Below are 15823 nucleotides of genomic sequence, written 5' to 3' on the forward strand. Positions count from 1 at the left end.
ACTTGAATCCTTTCAACAGTTCAGTGGGATAAAGATGAGTCTAGGCTGCAATATGTTTTATGAGAAAGCCTGTGTCTGAAAACCGTATGCCCAGACACAGAAATGCATAAGAATTTTTACCTGTCCCCTCTGTGATTTTGCATAGTTCATTCATAAAACATGAATTAGCTCTGCGCTAATGTATAGAAAGAGTACATCATATTCTTAGAAGTTATATATTACCCAAAAGAACAAGTGTATAGCCTGAGGTTTCTTGATAAATCTGGACAACTGGTTTTTATACATGTACTGTATATACATACAGTACACGATTTACTGCCTTCTGATATAGTGTTGACCAATGGCTTTAAAATGGTTTAAGACCTATTGATGCATTGCAGGCTTCCATTACTTAGAAGCAGAGATAAAAACTCCATGGTAAAGCTGGGGAAAACTGGTTGTCTGAAGCCCTGCTGAAGCAGATGTTACAGTTCTTTTAACACTTCTAAAGGTGGTATGTGTTTTACAAGTGTCTGTTTAATAAAATGAAGCCCTTGGAAATTCAAGCCAGTTTTATGGAGAGACATATTTTCTAGGGAAAACAGAGTTTTAAGATCTAAATAAACTATGAAAATGAAACAAATTCGCTCAATTTTTCATCCCTCAGAAAGAGCATCGAAGAGCCATTCCTTCTCCTTTTGAAATTCTGTGCAGAACCCTACTTGACCTTGCTGTCATTGCCGAATCCCAGTTATCTAAAGATTCATTCCTGGCATGTAGGAAATGGGAATATTTCTATAGCCTTTTCACTTTGTATACTTTTAGTTCAAGCTCTGCCACTACAAGGAAACTCTGAGGTTAGGTAACCCTCCTCTTTGTTGTTCCTCTTTCAGGAAAAGCTTTCCACCCTGGGAGGGTGTTTTGGATCCTCACTTGCATCAATAAAGATAAGGACTCTATATGGGAATTGTGTCTCTATGCTCTCCAATTTACTGCATGTTAATTTTTTTTGAACTTTTGAAGGTGAAGAGAACATGGACTATGACAGTGAAGCTAGCCATATGGGGGATTCGTCAGGACTATCGTCCCAGAATGAGATCCTCAGCACACAGGTATGTGATGCATACTTTCAAATATGGTTGGGAGGGACCAGTGCTAACAAACTGCAGTAGGTTACGATCCGGAGAAGGGAAACTTTTCAGAAAGCTGATAGAAGGCAAACTGGCTGCTTTATTGGGAGTATAATCATGTTGTCACTTTTAGGTAAGATTGTATTATTAAGGTAAGTCATAATTCATGGTACAGGAAAAGAGCAACTAGGCAAGACAGAATCTGACCTGGTTTGGATGACATGACAGCCCACCATGAGTTAATTGTGTCTCAGGGAGCTGTACCATCCACCATCCACCATTATGAATATGTAAGCCCTGGCCACAGCTTTCTGTGGCCACACACCAGAAGATTTTCCCAATGCTTCTTCCCACCACTGTATAGGCAATCCAGGGAAGCTGTACTGAGCCATTGCCCAAAAAGGAGATAAGCAATCTTGCGGTCTCCCAAACTTAGACACAAAGACAGCTACCGTGGGGTATCTTCTTTCTGATTCCTGCTATATAGGAGCTGATCCTAAGAGATCTTACAAGGGGCAACATAGATGGTCATGTTCTCAGCTGCCAGGGAGTACTGCTATAGCAAGTCACACTTCCTAGCTTCTCCCATTCTGCTACAAAACAGAGAGGGGGCTTATCAGATGACACCAGGGACTCGCCCTGGAGGAAGCATTTCAGATCCATTCCCATGTTCAGAGTCACATCCAAAAAAGCAATGTCCGGAGAGGTGGTGGTAGGGCATGATGCATTCTCCATCTCCTTCCTAATTTTTTGAGACTACAAGTTCCCCTCTCCAAGATCCTCCAATTCTCCAGAGGCTAAGGAATGCCACAAATAGAATTGTTGTGGTGACAAACAAGCTCAGTGTTCCCTTTTCCCATTAGAGGCCTTCTACTACATCCTGTGTTTTCCCATTGGTGTCACCTTCTGGTCATAAGCAGCTGCTGTGCTCAACTGGAACAGGACTAGGGTGATGGAGATGGATAGTGAACTTGGTAAGATGTAGCAGGGCCAAAAGTGAAGGCAGCATCAGGAATAGGCAAGGGGTAGATCTTGGCAAGACATGGCAGGACTCAAGTCAAAACCCTAGTAAAGACATTGCAGGACTGGAAGAAGAAGCTGGATCAGAAATGCAAATCAGCCAACATGAAGAGTTGTGTTGGTGGACAGGACCAAGAAAGTTTTTATAGAATCTCTTGTAGCTCCCAGCTGGTCTGCATGATTGTACTGGACTAAATCCTGCAAGCACCAACAGATCTGATGCCATTCTACAAGGACTTGCAAGTAACCAAGGCTACACTCTCCATCAGGCCACTAGAGGAGCTGTGTTGCTTTGTAAATCCCCATAATAACTCTCCTCTCCAAAAAGTTTCCAGCTGCCTCATTCATGGTGCTGGTTTGTTGAAGTAAGCATGTGGAAACTGCAGACATTGACAATGGCATGTATGTAGTTTACTGGACCAAGACTGATTGTTAGGCCAATTGCCTGTCCAATACACTGAGTAGTATAGCTTGCCCTGAAGCCACTTCACATTTAGAACCCATACCATATGGTATTTCTTGTGCCAGTCAGTTTGTGCAGGGGTAGGTTGTGGTATTCTATGAATTGAGGAGTTGACATCTCAAAGACAGGATTGATCTTCAGGGGACTAGAATGTCTAGTTTGTACATGACCAGGCTCATTTGTGGGAGAACGGAGAAGGAGCCTAGGTAGCAAAGGGAAGATTTGGCCAGAGCCAAACCTTGTCCTTCATCTGAGTGCCTTGTTAGCATCTGCGTCCCTTAGGCTCACACTTACTGAGGGCAGTTGAATCACAAAAGCAAGGAACACCCTCAGGTTTCCATGTCAGCCTGGAGTGGGAACTGGCGCCGGGCAACACTTGGTGGATTTTGTGCATTACTCAGGACCTCCAAATCCCCCTTAAGACATCTCGTGAATTGCTTTGCTAGCTCAGATCAGGAGACACCGAGTCCAGCATTGGACTAGTCCAGCAGCGGCTGGCTAGGCACGCCTCAGGCAGGCTCCTCAGCTGAGTATGATGGCAGTTCCCATCCTGAGTTGATGTCATATCCGGCATTTGACAATCAGAAAACACATCCGAACATGGAGCTATCACAGCTACTGGCGGAGCTCTGTGAATGTATCTGGAAGAGGCAACATTCTGCAGTCATTCCACTGAGAGTCTCAGCGAGCCCAGCAGGGTGTGTATGCCTACCCAGTCACCCAGCCAAAGAGACAAAGCAGGTAGTAAGTTCTCTGCTCTGGTCCCCACTCACCTGTTTTCATTACTACGTGGGTTGTTTCTGCAGTAATGTTATTAGCCAAATGCTGTCAGTCTTCCCAACTAGAAGCAAAAAATAATAATGTATTTGAAAGTACAGAGCTGATTTGATTGCATGTAACAAGAAACATTCATGCCTGCTGAAGATGAATGAAGGGAAGTTCAGACACTCTGATCTGGAAAATCTATGTCTCACTACGTGGAGACTGGGTGTTTTAATCAATTCTCCAAGGGAGTTTTTGGAGGTGATGAGAGCCTCCTGCAAACCATCCACTTGAGCCTCATACACCACTGAAAGGAAGGGGCACCCTTTTATAACAGAATCTAGAATCTTGCAGTCTCATTCACAGATTGGACTTCTTTCTTTGAAAACTAAAGATCTAATATTCTTATTCATGCAAATTTCACTTATTTTACTTCCAGTGTTGTGTTGCAGTTCCATTTAGTTCATGACTTTGTGTAACTATCTTTCCTTCCTTGACTTACCTCCCCATTGGTGGTCAAACTTCTTTAGATGCTAGCAGAATACTATAATTTTACTGAAACAGAACATTATCCTTTATACTCTCATCTCTTTGTCTACCATTTTGGCTTAAATAAGGTTTCCTTGTTTCTTCACACCTTTTATGGTGTGACACATCACCAATACCTCTTGCTTACCAAGGAGTACATCTTCCTTTAGTATTCTTCTCTGTGTTCCTGAGACGTATTCCACCTCCACAGATATGTTGTGCTGCAACTTCTGCTCAGTCATCTGCCTTCATCAAATATTATCACCTAGGCTTTAGGGCTCATGCAGTTGCAGTCTGGCAGTGTGGTCCTTTCTGCAGTTGTAGCATGACATGTCCTCCTTTTAGTGAGTCTCTTGCCTTTCACTCAGCTGTATGTGTAAACCACAGACAGTGAAGTAGGAGGACATGTTTCCTACCTGTAACTGTGGTTCTTTACATGATTAGCTGGGAAGTCATGCAGCCTTCCTGAGACAGGTGGATGCCACATCCTGTGCATACACAGAGGGGATGGGTAGGATTCTGGCCTAACTGTTCAGTGGTAGAATGTACCTGACTCTTCTGAACAGGTACATAATCCATATGTTTGATGAGTGCACAGATTACCACTCAAAAAACATAGTTTAAGGTTAACAACCTAGCCTTTCTTGCTACTATCATATTTTTGAGAATAGTTTCAGAGATGGGACCACTTGCTGTCTGAAGCAAACTTTGTCTCATCTATTCAGACAGATGTGGTCGACATAAAGGTAAAGGTAAAGGTTTCCCCTTGACGTTAAGTCCAGTCATGTCTGACTCTAGGGAGCGGTGCTCATCTCCGTTTCCTAGCCGAGGGAGCCAGCGTTTGTCCGCAGACAGTCTTTGTGGTCATGTGGCCGGCATGACTGAACACCGAAGTGCACGGAATGCTGTTACCTTCCCACCAAAGTAGTACCTTTCTATCTACTTGCATTTGCATGCTTTCGAACTGCAAGGTTGACAGGAGCTGGGACAGAGCAACGGAAACTCACCCCTTTGTGCAGATTTGAACCGGCGACCTTTCAATCAACCAGCCTAGCAGCACAGCGGTTTAAACCACTGTCCTACCTGCATCAACACAACACCATCTTATTGTCTCACATAAGCACTCCTTTCACAAGGACTGGCAGTCACTCCGCTACTTTTGCTCTCCCCCTAGACATTCTAGTAGTGACAGTTCTTACAGCTATGGAGGATGCTTAACATTTCTCTCAGGTATCCAAAGAATTTCTGTAAGTCTGATTATGTTTTTGTTTTCCTTCTATTCATCAACCTTAGAAAAAATGATTTAAAGCACCCTCTCATGGTGAATCTGAGTTGTTTTTCCCTTTCATATGAATTATTTGCACTGGCTTCATTTCCACTGAGCACTCCTCTGGCTGTTTAGCCGTTTCAGCAGCTTTGTGTACTAATATGAGCTGATGTAGTGTGGTGGTTAAGAGTGCTGAACTGGGACACAGGACATCTGGGTTGTAGTCCCCACTCAGCCATAAAGTGCACTGGGTGACTTTGAACCAGTCATAAACTCTCAGCCTAACCTCCCTCACAGTGTTGTTGTTAAGATAGAATGGGGAGGAGGAGAAGTTTGTAAGCTGCCTTAGGTTCCTTTCCAGAGAAAGTATGGCAGGATATAAATGCAGTGTAATAAAAACAATGAAGGTGCAATTTTTGCTGACATGTAGATAGACTTCTGTTTCTACCTTTGTCTGCCATTTTATTATTATTATTATAACATTTCTATGCCGCCCCTTGCCAAAGCCTCGGGGCGGCTTACAACACAATAAGATACATTGAAATACAATAGAACATAATAAATTACCAATAAATACAAAAAATACACTGAGATACAATCATATAAAATTAAAATTAACAGTATAAAATAAGTAAATAAAGAATATAGGAGGAGGAAAGAGAAGGAAGAAGAAGTTGCCCTGGCCAGACCATATATTTTAACAATTAAAATGATGTTTAAATAAAAAGGTCTTTACCTGGCGCCGAAAAACCAGTAACGACGGTGCCAGGCAGACCTCTTTGGGGAGTGAATTCCATAGGTTGGTTGCCACCGCAGAGAAAGCCCTCCTCCGAGTACTTACTCTCCTAATTTCTTTCATGGAGGGTTCCTGGAGAAGGGACTCTCCCGCAGATCTCAAGGGGCGGTCGGGCATATACGGATGTAAGTGCTCGTTCAGGTAGCCAGGACCCAAGCCGTTTAGGGCTTTATAGGTCATAACCAACACCTTGAATTGGGCCCGGGCTTCAATGGGAAGCCAGTGAAGCTGACGGAGGACTGGAGTCATGTGAGCATAACGCCCCGTCCCCGTCAGCAACCTGGCAGCTCTATTTTGCACCAGTTGAAGTGTTCGGACCGTCTTCAGGGGAAGCCCCACGTAAAGCGCGTTACAGAAGTCTAGGCGGGAAGTCACCAGCGCGTGTGTCACCGTTGCCAGGCAGTCGTACTCCAGGTAGGGGCGCAGCTGATTAATCAGCCGAAGCTGAAGGAAGGCGCTCCTCGCCACCGCTGTCACCTGAGCTTCCAAAGAAAGCTCTGGGTCGAGGAGTACTCCCAAGCTGCGGACCTTGTCCCTAAGAGGGAGTGTTGCACCATTCAGGACCAGGTCAAATCCACCCTCTCCGAAGCACGATCCGCCAACCAACAGGACCTCCGTCTTGTCTGGGTTGAGTTTCAGTTTGTTGGCCCTCATCCATTCTATTACCTCGGCCAAGCACCGGTTCAGCACAGCCACTGCCTCACCTGGATTAGTGGAGAATGAGAGGTAGAGCTGGGTATCATCAGCGTATCGATGATTCCGCAGCCCACACCTCCTGATGGCCTCTCCCAGCGGTTTCATATAGATGTTAAATAGCAGAGGGGATAGAATGGAGCTCTGTGGTACTCCATGGCATAGCTGCCATGGCGCAGAGACATAGTCCCCCAGCACTACCTTCTGGAATCAACCGTTGAGATAGGAGCGGAACCACTGCAAAGCAGTGCCTCCAACCCCCAATCCCGCTAGCCTATCCAGAAGGATACCATGGTCGATGGTATCGAAAGCCGCCGAGAGGTCCAGAAGAACCAACAGGGATGCACTCCCCCTGTCCTTCTCCCTGCACAGGTCATCGTACAGGGCGACCAAGGCAGATTCAGTACTGTACCCGGGTCTGAAGCCGGACTGAAAAGGATCCATATAATCAGTTTCATCCAAGAGTGCCTGGAGTTGTTCCGCCACCACTCGCTCCAACACCTTGCCCAGAAACGGGATGTTGGCCACAGATCTAATAGTTAGTGGTCATCTCTGGATCCAGTGACGCTTTCTTCAGGACCGGTCGTATTGCTGCCTCCTTTAAAGGGGCAGGCACTCGACCCTCCCTCAGAGAAGCGTTTAAGTTGGGTACATTTCCTTCTCTGGAGAAGCAAGCACTTCAACAGGCATTTCAAACTTGATTTCAGAGACAACATGATACCTCTTCAGGGATGACATTGGTTCTAAACATCCCATGAAAGAGAAAAAATGTTGAACACATGATGAGTTAATTATCTTCAGAGGGTGCAGAGTATCCTTACTGCTTGTGGTCAGGCTGGGAGAGTCCACTGACTCCTAGGGCTGTGAGTCAAAATAATTGATTGCTACAGCTTGCTTTCTTTCTTTCTTTCTTTCTTTCTTTCTTTCTTTCTTTCTTTCTTTCTCACCTCTTCTCCTTTCTTTTCTGTACTTCTAGAGCTCTGCATTGTCCACCACTATTATAAACAGAGTTGCGCAGTTTTATTGTCTTCTGAGGTTCTTCTTTGCTTTGTGAAAAGTTCCTTCCACTTGGGAAGATCAAATAACCTTAATTAAAATGGTTCTACATTCTAAAGCAAAGGAAAAAACCTTTTTTATGTAATTAAGCCATTTATTTTGATTTCAAAATGTCCCTTGTGGTTTTCAATAACTGATAAAACATTATATAGATTTTAGGTAAACCTCTCAAGGGAGAAAGTGCCACAGCTGAAAATGCCTTGCTCCTTGTAGCTGCCTGCCACACTTCACATGGTATGCAGTCATGCCTTCTGTTCCGTTATCACAGTTAAAACTCCATGTTCCACTTTCCTCTATTTGCAGCAAAGAGATGCCATGAAAATCAACTTAGACAAACTCCAACAGAAGATGGCTATTCTTGAAGCAGTTCTCAAACAAGGAAGCCACAGTACTGCCCCAGAAGGATGGATGCTACCTGATAAAGAAGCTGATTTCTTGGAAGAACAGACAAGATCACCAAAGGGTAAGTAGGATAGCGCCTTTAGTTTTTCCAAAGAAGGCTGGCTAAGAATCCACAGTACCTTCTACCTGTAAGCAACTTAAAATAAATCCTATTTTCTGTTGTAGACATAATAATAGATGTGTGATAATAACTGTAAGTTACATTCTAAAATTCATAAGCTGCAGAAGCACACAGATGCCGAACTATGCAAACACGCACAGAGGGAGGATTACTAGAAGCTCTTGAGGTTGAGGGAGCAGGCTCAAGGAGAGGCTGTATTTTAGTGGCCTGCATTTCAGCTTGTAGGTACTGGGCCAGGAGTTCCTCTTCCTTGACCCTAGCCTGGTGCTATTCCTTGAGAGAGGAATTTTTACTAGCCCTCTTGCACATCCACTGAAGACCCAACTAGTCAGCTTTCACTGCATGCGACTGTGTTTTTTCCCAGTAGTTCATCCACCCTGAAAATTAGCAGGTTCTTCTGCTAGGTATCTGTTCAACTGCATTTCTGGTCTTTGTTTCTTCCTGCTTGTATAGATTACCCCACCTTCTCTCTCTGTCTTCTCTCCCACTCCTAACAGGTCTTAATCCTCTGCCCCAGGTATTAACAATTGCAGGAACCAGGTTAGACATCTGTTTTGGCTTGACGTTATCCCATCCCTCTACTTACTTGCTGGTCTTTTCCTCTTCATGGTTTCACTCTCTTTCCCTGATGTCCATTCCCCCCCCCGCCCCCCCCCCGCTCTGTTTGCCTTTGTCTTGTTTTCCTCCATATTCCTCTCTTTGTCTAAACAGTGCCTCATAAAGTAGCATCTCCTTCTGTGGCCCTGCCACCTAGAATTCTGGCCAGCTGCTGCTCCTGGGACTCACCGCATAGCAGCAACAACTGCTATCTCACCAGAAGGGACAGCCTGTGAAGTATGTTATTTGTCTTGCTTCTAGAGCAAGTGGGATGAGTAACTCAGTGAACCCACTGTTCACTGATGAGGAATATTCCAATTTACTCTCCTCTTTTGGGGCTTTTATTATCCATTCAGTCTAAATACTAACCTTTCTTCAGTTCACGAGAATACCACGCTGTGCATTCTGCCACTGATGAGTTACAGAATTAATTTTGCATTGTTGTAGTAGAGTTTATGCACACTAAGTTTGCTCTCTGCTGCCATGGCTGCTTTAAAATGAATTACTAATTCTGTGATAGTAATGTGACTGCCTATCAAGCTAACTTGTTCTCCTTAAATAAAGTCAAAAATCAACTTTTCCGTTGACATGACTGTTTTGGTATTGTAACCAGGTGTGCTTATAAATATTATGCTAAGAAATGAGGTTTATTCAAGACCTTTTTCAGTTGACTTAAACTGTGGCTCTGTGTAGGCAAGACAAGCTTAGTTACAAATCACTTTCTTGGAACAACATTACAGTAGTTTGCAATAGTAGGATCCAAAGTGCTTACATATTTTGATATCATAGCAGAAAAAAGACTTTGGCTGGGAGCCAATATGAAGAGCCTTTTGCAGAAGGATGAAGAACTGAGCAATCCTAGTTTCCTTCAGGTTAGAGGTTATTCTGGATTCTTGCAGGGGATTCAGTTGTAAAACACCTGCAGGAGAGAACAATAAAGCTGTCTCCATGACAGGGAAAAGACACCACACCAAGATGACCCATTTTCAGGCATCCAGAAGATTCAGGAGTTTCAGAGTGACTGTCACCCTAATCAGCTGACTGCCATAGGGATTGTGATGCACATAGGAAAGGGATAGATAAAATGGTGTGTCTAGGTGCCAATGGCTCCCTGGACACCCTTCTTGGTGCACAAATGTGTCCTCTCTCTCCCAATTGGTTTTTTGTATTAAAACATTTTCTCACCAGCAGTTTAGATTGCTTGAAGTAGTCTTCTTGCCGAAAATAGTGGGCTCAAATAAGTCGTTTAGTGTGTTGATCTAATCCTTTGTGTTTTGCTATGCCTGTCATGGCAGTAGTTTTGTTGTGGCGCTCAGGATAGTTTCTCTAAGGGCCAGATACGCCCATGGAACCCAGATGGTTGTCTATCCATGTCACAGGACTTCAGACCCAGTTATGTGGAAGGGTGTACTCATGTTTGTGTATTTATCATGCTTCCACTTGAGATCTTGACTGAGGAAAAACTTGACTTACTTAACTACAGGGATACTTTGGCTTAAGAGGATGATACAGAAACTGGAACAGTGGCAGTGGATGAAGGGGCAAGACCCTTAAAGACGAGTATGAGTCCTCCCCTTCCTCAGGGAGACTCGGAATGTAAGCCAGAGATAGGAAGACTACTACCCAGGCCCCAAAGACACTGCTGCTTTAAAAGGAGAATGCAGGTCCTCCCTCTGAGACAGAATGCCAGGTTCCATGCCCGCCTTTTGTAATTAGCTGTAGCTTGGAGGGTGGGTGTATCCAGCCAGCCCTGGTTAAAAGAGTTTTCAGCTTGTTGACAAAGTGTTGCAAACAACGTCTGAAAACTTTGCACCTTGGAACTTATTCATGAACCCTTCAACTCCATCAAATTGGAGCTCTTGACTTAAATTAGCAAGTTTTATTCTTAGAGTGCTCAGCAAATCTGTCACAGTGATCTTGCTGAGGTTGTGGATACCCAAACTAATGAAATAGATGTTTACAGTCCCCAGACCACTTAAATATGGGAGGTCTCGTGTTCTCCTAGGCTGTTTCATTGTCTAAAATTCCCTTGAATACTCAGGAGGAAAAAGACTTTGCAGTGTTGGAGAAAGAGGACATGTCACTAAACTTCTGTTTTACTCCTGCTCCCAGTTTCCCATCTGGCAACAATTAAGTTATTCTTGAGTACCTTGCAGGAAAGCCTTTTACAGCTCTGTCTGAAACACTGAATATATTTGCAATTATTTTTGATTAAGCTTAAGTATTTATACTTTAAAATTTAATAGCTACCCAGAGTGTATAATTGTTCTGTTTCATATATTTCACGTTCTCCTAATCAATATGGTAAGTAAAATTATATAGAACAAGCATCTTTTGATCATCACAGCAATACTGTGACTATCACTGGTGTAGTTGTTAAGAGTGTTTCACTGGGACTCAGAAAATCTGAATTCGAGTCCCCATTCAGGCATGGAGCTCACTGGATGACTTTTTGTCTAAGTCCCAGACTCTCAGCCAAAACTACCTCACAGGGTTGTTGTGAGCATAAGATTGAGAAAAGGAAGAGAATTATATAAGCCTCTCTGAATTCTTGGAAGGTAAAAAAGGCAGGCTATAACTAAAACAAATAAATGTCACTAAGATGATACATCTTTTGCCTGTCAGAAATATACATGGCATAGCGAAATGCTTTAGTGATGGAGGTTTTTTTTTTCTTCTTCCAGGACATAAAGCAAAAATGAGTGCTAAATTCAAAAAGCCCCTTCAAGGAGTAGTCTCCCCCACTGTCCAAAGTCTGTTTTGGACTCCAGGCAGCTATTCTACCACTTCCTCAAAGCCTGAAGAGCAAATTTCTACCTGTTTGGACGAAGAGAGAACAAAGGGGTCTCCCGCTGCCAAATATGATGCAGGCAAGTCAAGTGCACCAAGACATGAGACACACAGAAGGCCAGACTCTCCGTTGTCACCCATCACATGCTGTAGTTCCAGCAAAGGGAATTGCAAGAGTCTGTTTCTGGCCAGCAAGAGGAATATGTTTCTGGTGGCATCAGGTCTAAACCAGGGCGAGTTGGTAAGCACGTAATCATGCATTTATACTCCCTTCACAGCTTGTCCAGTCTATGCTAGTAGCAGCATGGGTAAAGGTCAGAGAGTACAATTCAAATCAGGTCCTTTCTCTGTTTCTCTCTAAGGAGTGAGTCAAACTGTGGTTAATATTAATTTGGCTTCATAGCTAGAATCTAGAAGGATTTGGTGCTAAGGGAAAACATGCAGTCATTCAACATTATTATTGACAAACTGTCAACTCATTCTAGTTTTTGACCTGAGCTAGGAAATTATCTGAAAGACATGCTGTAGGAAATATTTAGGTGCCAATATAACAGTTCTGTAGTGAACAGAATTTGGATTTTTCTCTGTTTCGTGGGGCAATGAATTGCCACTATTTGTAATGTGGAACACTAGGGTAACTGTGAGCCAGCTTTAGAGTTAGAATTCCTCTTCAGTATGCCAAACAGTAACAATAGGCTAAAAGTGGGGAGCTGGGGGGAGGAGAAGAAAGTGTTTGTGGGTGAGATAGAAAAAGCTCTTAAGATTGAATGGAAGAGGCACTTTGCAGCATAACTTTTGCTCCATGGTGATGGCCAGCTGTGAGACACCCTGCCTTAGAATTGTGGTTGCCTCATTTTGTATTTAACATGTGTTGCTTGATGGAAATGGTGTTATTTAGACAAGCTTTTAACTTTGGCTTTGTTGTTGTTATGTGCTGTCAAGTGGTCTCCAACTTATGACAACCCTATGAATAAATGCCCTCCGTTCTTCACAGTCCTGCTCAGGTTTTGTAAATGTGAGGCTTCTATCTCATATCTGGGCTTCCTCATTTGGCTGGACATCAGAGAAAGCATTTTAGTGAGAAGCATTGCCTTGCTTCTTCTCTGAAGGCCTTCTTTCTGTGTGCAGAGCTTTCTTTTTTTGATAGATATTGGGCTTCTTAATTCTAATAAGCCTTTTTAATTTAACAAAATTTATCTCTTCCTTCTCTTTAGTTTTAATTATTAAATTGTAGATATTCATGTTAATGGCATTGAATGTTAGACATCTATACAGAAAACCAGGATGCGCATTCCTCTAATAAAAAAGCTTTGTTGAGAAGCCAAATACATTATTTCTAATACATTGTTATTTTTTCTTCTAGAGACTGGTACAAAAGTTTGCCAGGAAAACTGAGAGCACTTGGTCTAATAACATTACTGCAGAAACAACCCATGTAGTAATGAAAACAGGTGAGTGGGGACCAGAGCGGAGAACTTACTACCTGCTTTGTCTCTCTGGCTGGGTGACTGGGTAGGCATACACACCCTGCTGGGCTCGCTGAGACTCTCAGTGGAATGACTGCAGAATGTTGCCTCTTCCAGATACATTCACAGAGCTCCGCCAGTAGCTGTGATAGCTCCATGTTCGGATGTGTTTTCTGATTGTCAGATGCCGGATATGACATCAACTCAGGATGGGAACTGCCATCATACTCAGCTGAGGAGCCTGCCTGAGGCGTGCCTAGCCAGCCGCTGCTGGACTAGTCCAATGCTGGACTCGGTGTCTCCTGATCTGAGCTAGCAAAGCAATTCATGAGATGTCTTAAGGGGGATTTGGAGGTCCTGAGTAATGCACAAAATCCACCAAGTGTTGCCCGGCGCCAGTTCCCACTCCAGGCTGACTTGGAAGCCTGAGGGTGTTCCTTGCTTTTGTGATTCAGCTGCCCTCAGTAAGTGTGAGCCCATGGGAAGCAGACACAACAAGGCACTCGCCATCTGTTCTGTGTCAAGCAAGACCGGTTCTTGGACAGCATACTGAGGCTGTGCTAGATGGGATATTCTCCCACAAGGAGCTGTGGTCCCAGCAAGGGCTGCAGTCACTTAAACTCTTAAGTTGTCTGGCAGAGCCTGTTCTTTAGTGGCTCTGCTGCTGGTTACTGACACTTCAGCTCTTGGTATCTGTTTCTGCTGTCCCCTTAGTGTGGTTGAGGGTCAGGAGAAGCTGCAGGATGGTCAGAGTCAGATCTTTGGAGCTGATGGCTTGCTATGGCTAACAACTACACCCTGTCCAGGGAAAAGAAAGACATGGAATTGTCAAATGTTCTTCATAGTTTGCAGCCCAGGTGTTCTCTGTACAGGCTTCATGCCACTGCCTCCATGCTCTTGCCTAATTGAGTTCCTGCAGCTCCTCTACCAAAATGATTTAATGGCAGACAGAAGAACTGACACGGTTTCATTAATTGGTGTTCCAGATCTGTCCAAAGCCCTTTCCTTATCTCTGTGTGGTTGAAGGTCAGGAGAAGCTGTGAGAGAGTCATTCTCAGAGTCAGATATTGTTGAACCCAAGGCAGTATAGAAGGGGTACTGAGGACTGCTCCTGAAATATGCAAACTGATGTGCTCCTCATAGGAATGTGGTGCTTCAACCTAGGGGACATGACATGAGTCATTCATACTCAGAATTCAAAATTCTCAGGTACAACTTCTTGATTTTTTTTTTCTTTTTAGAAGTGTACATTTCTAGCCCTGATGGCTGCAGTGGTAAAGTGAAAAATCTGTAAGATGTAGAAAAACAGTGAGTGGGAGGAACAAGCTCTGTAGCATTTCTACTACTATAGAACTGTGTTTATATCCATGGCTACCAAAAGCAAAATGATTTATGCTTCATAGGCAGAGATAAATACTATTTCAGTTGCATAAAATTTTGAGTTGACATTACTAGCGTCTCTCCTGAGAAAGAGAGGGATTCATCAAATAATTCTTGGAATTTAAAAACAAAACATTTTTTTCCCTTTTTCTTTTCCCTTCCAAAAAGCATTGTTAGCTATAGTGGGGAGGGTACATGTGCATGAAGGGTAGTCTGCATGTGTACACAATGGAAAGGCAATTCTGACATTGTTGCTGTGACCTGTGAATCTATCTAATATACTAAAAAGTACCTGACAGGTTTTTCTAAGTGTTATGTGCATACCAGACCTTGGCCAAGATCCAAAGAACTTTGAACCTGATTCTGCAGCTTTGGGTGTTTAACAACCCATGCTACCCATGCGGTATGGTGTGAAGAGAAAAGCATTGAAAGAAAGTTCCATTGCACATGTGAAAGCTGTTTGGTATGCCTAACTTAGCTCTTTGCATCCAGCTCCTCCTTCCTTGTTGTACATATTAGAACTGAGCACTACTTGAAATCTTTTCTGTTTTATCTTCAGATGAGGATCTAGTCTGTGAGCGGACTCTGAAATACTTCCTCGGAATTGCTGCACAGAAATGGGTGGTGAGCTACAAATGTGAGTGTGTGTGCTCATCAAACTCTTTCTGTATCCTCCCCTTGCATGTTCACCTTTCAGGGCACAGAAGAACAAGCTGTTAGCTATGAAAGATAGAACTCAACAAGCAGTTTTTAGCAAGCACATACTTCAGGCTAGCAATCAGATGAATGCATAGATGGACATCACCATATGGCCAATGTAGAAATCCAACAGACTATGTAATTGGAAGAATGAGGTGGAGAAACTGTATTCTTGCTGCCAAAAACAAGACCAGGAGCAGCTTGTAAAAGGGACAATGATCTGTTAAGAACAAAACTAGAGCAAAATCACTAATGGGAAGTGCAACTTCAGTCATATTCCTGCGGAATTTAAAGTCAATGTAAAACACATATTTGCATTATTGAACTCAGTTGACTGTGCCCCAGAATTGTGAACTGACCCCAGAGGCATTATTAGGGGAGAATTCAGAAAATCAACTTCTGTAGCAAAAAGAAAAAAGCCTAAAGGGGTGACAGAAGAAACACAATTGCTAAGATGAGAAGCAGGAGCAAAAGGTGGCTGAAATAGGGCCAGAATCCTGAATGCAACTTTACAGTGACTATCATGGAGAGACGAAAAGAACTATTAGAATGACCAGTGCAAAAAATAGAAGAGAAAACAAAACAAGAGAAACAAGATACCTCTTCCAGAAGATCCAAGAAATGAAGAAAAAAAAAAAATCAAACCCGTATTAGGAATGCTGACAGACCAACAG

At 43.3% G+C, this 15823-nt stretch overlaps 1 protein-coding gene across 4 annotated transcripts in view; it reads left to right on the top strand.

The window, feature by feature from the left end:
• BRCA1 (BRCA1 DNA repair associated) overlaps positions 1–15823 on the top strand; it is a 70849-nt gene that overhangs the window by 34013 nt on the left and 21013 nt on the right. For 3 of the 4 annotated variants that reach the window (XM_044418731.1, XM_044418730.1, XM_044418732.1), the window contains 5 exons: positions 1003–1091; positions 7998–8157; positions 11499–11845; positions 12968–13055; positions 15010–15087. In XM_044418731.1, coding sequence (XP_044274666.1) covers positions 1003–1091; positions 7998–8157; positions 11499–11845; positions 12968–13055; positions 15010–15087 — 762 coding nt within the window. Of the gene's footprint in view, positions 1–1002; positions 1092–7997; positions 8158–11498; positions 11846–12967; positions 13056–13187; positions 13540–15009; positions 15088–15823 lie in introns of those variants that run through there. The other variant, XM_044418733.1, reaches the window with a different exon arrangement.

The sequence above is a fragment of the Varanus komodoensis genome, unplaced genomic scaffold, assembly GCF_004798865.1.
Source record: "Varanus komodoensis strain SLA01 unplaced genomic scaffold, ASM479886v1 scaffold92, whole genome shotgun sequence".
Lineage (NCBI taxonomy): Eukaryota > Metazoa > Chordata > Lepidosauria > Squamata > Varanidae > Varanus > Varanus komodoensis.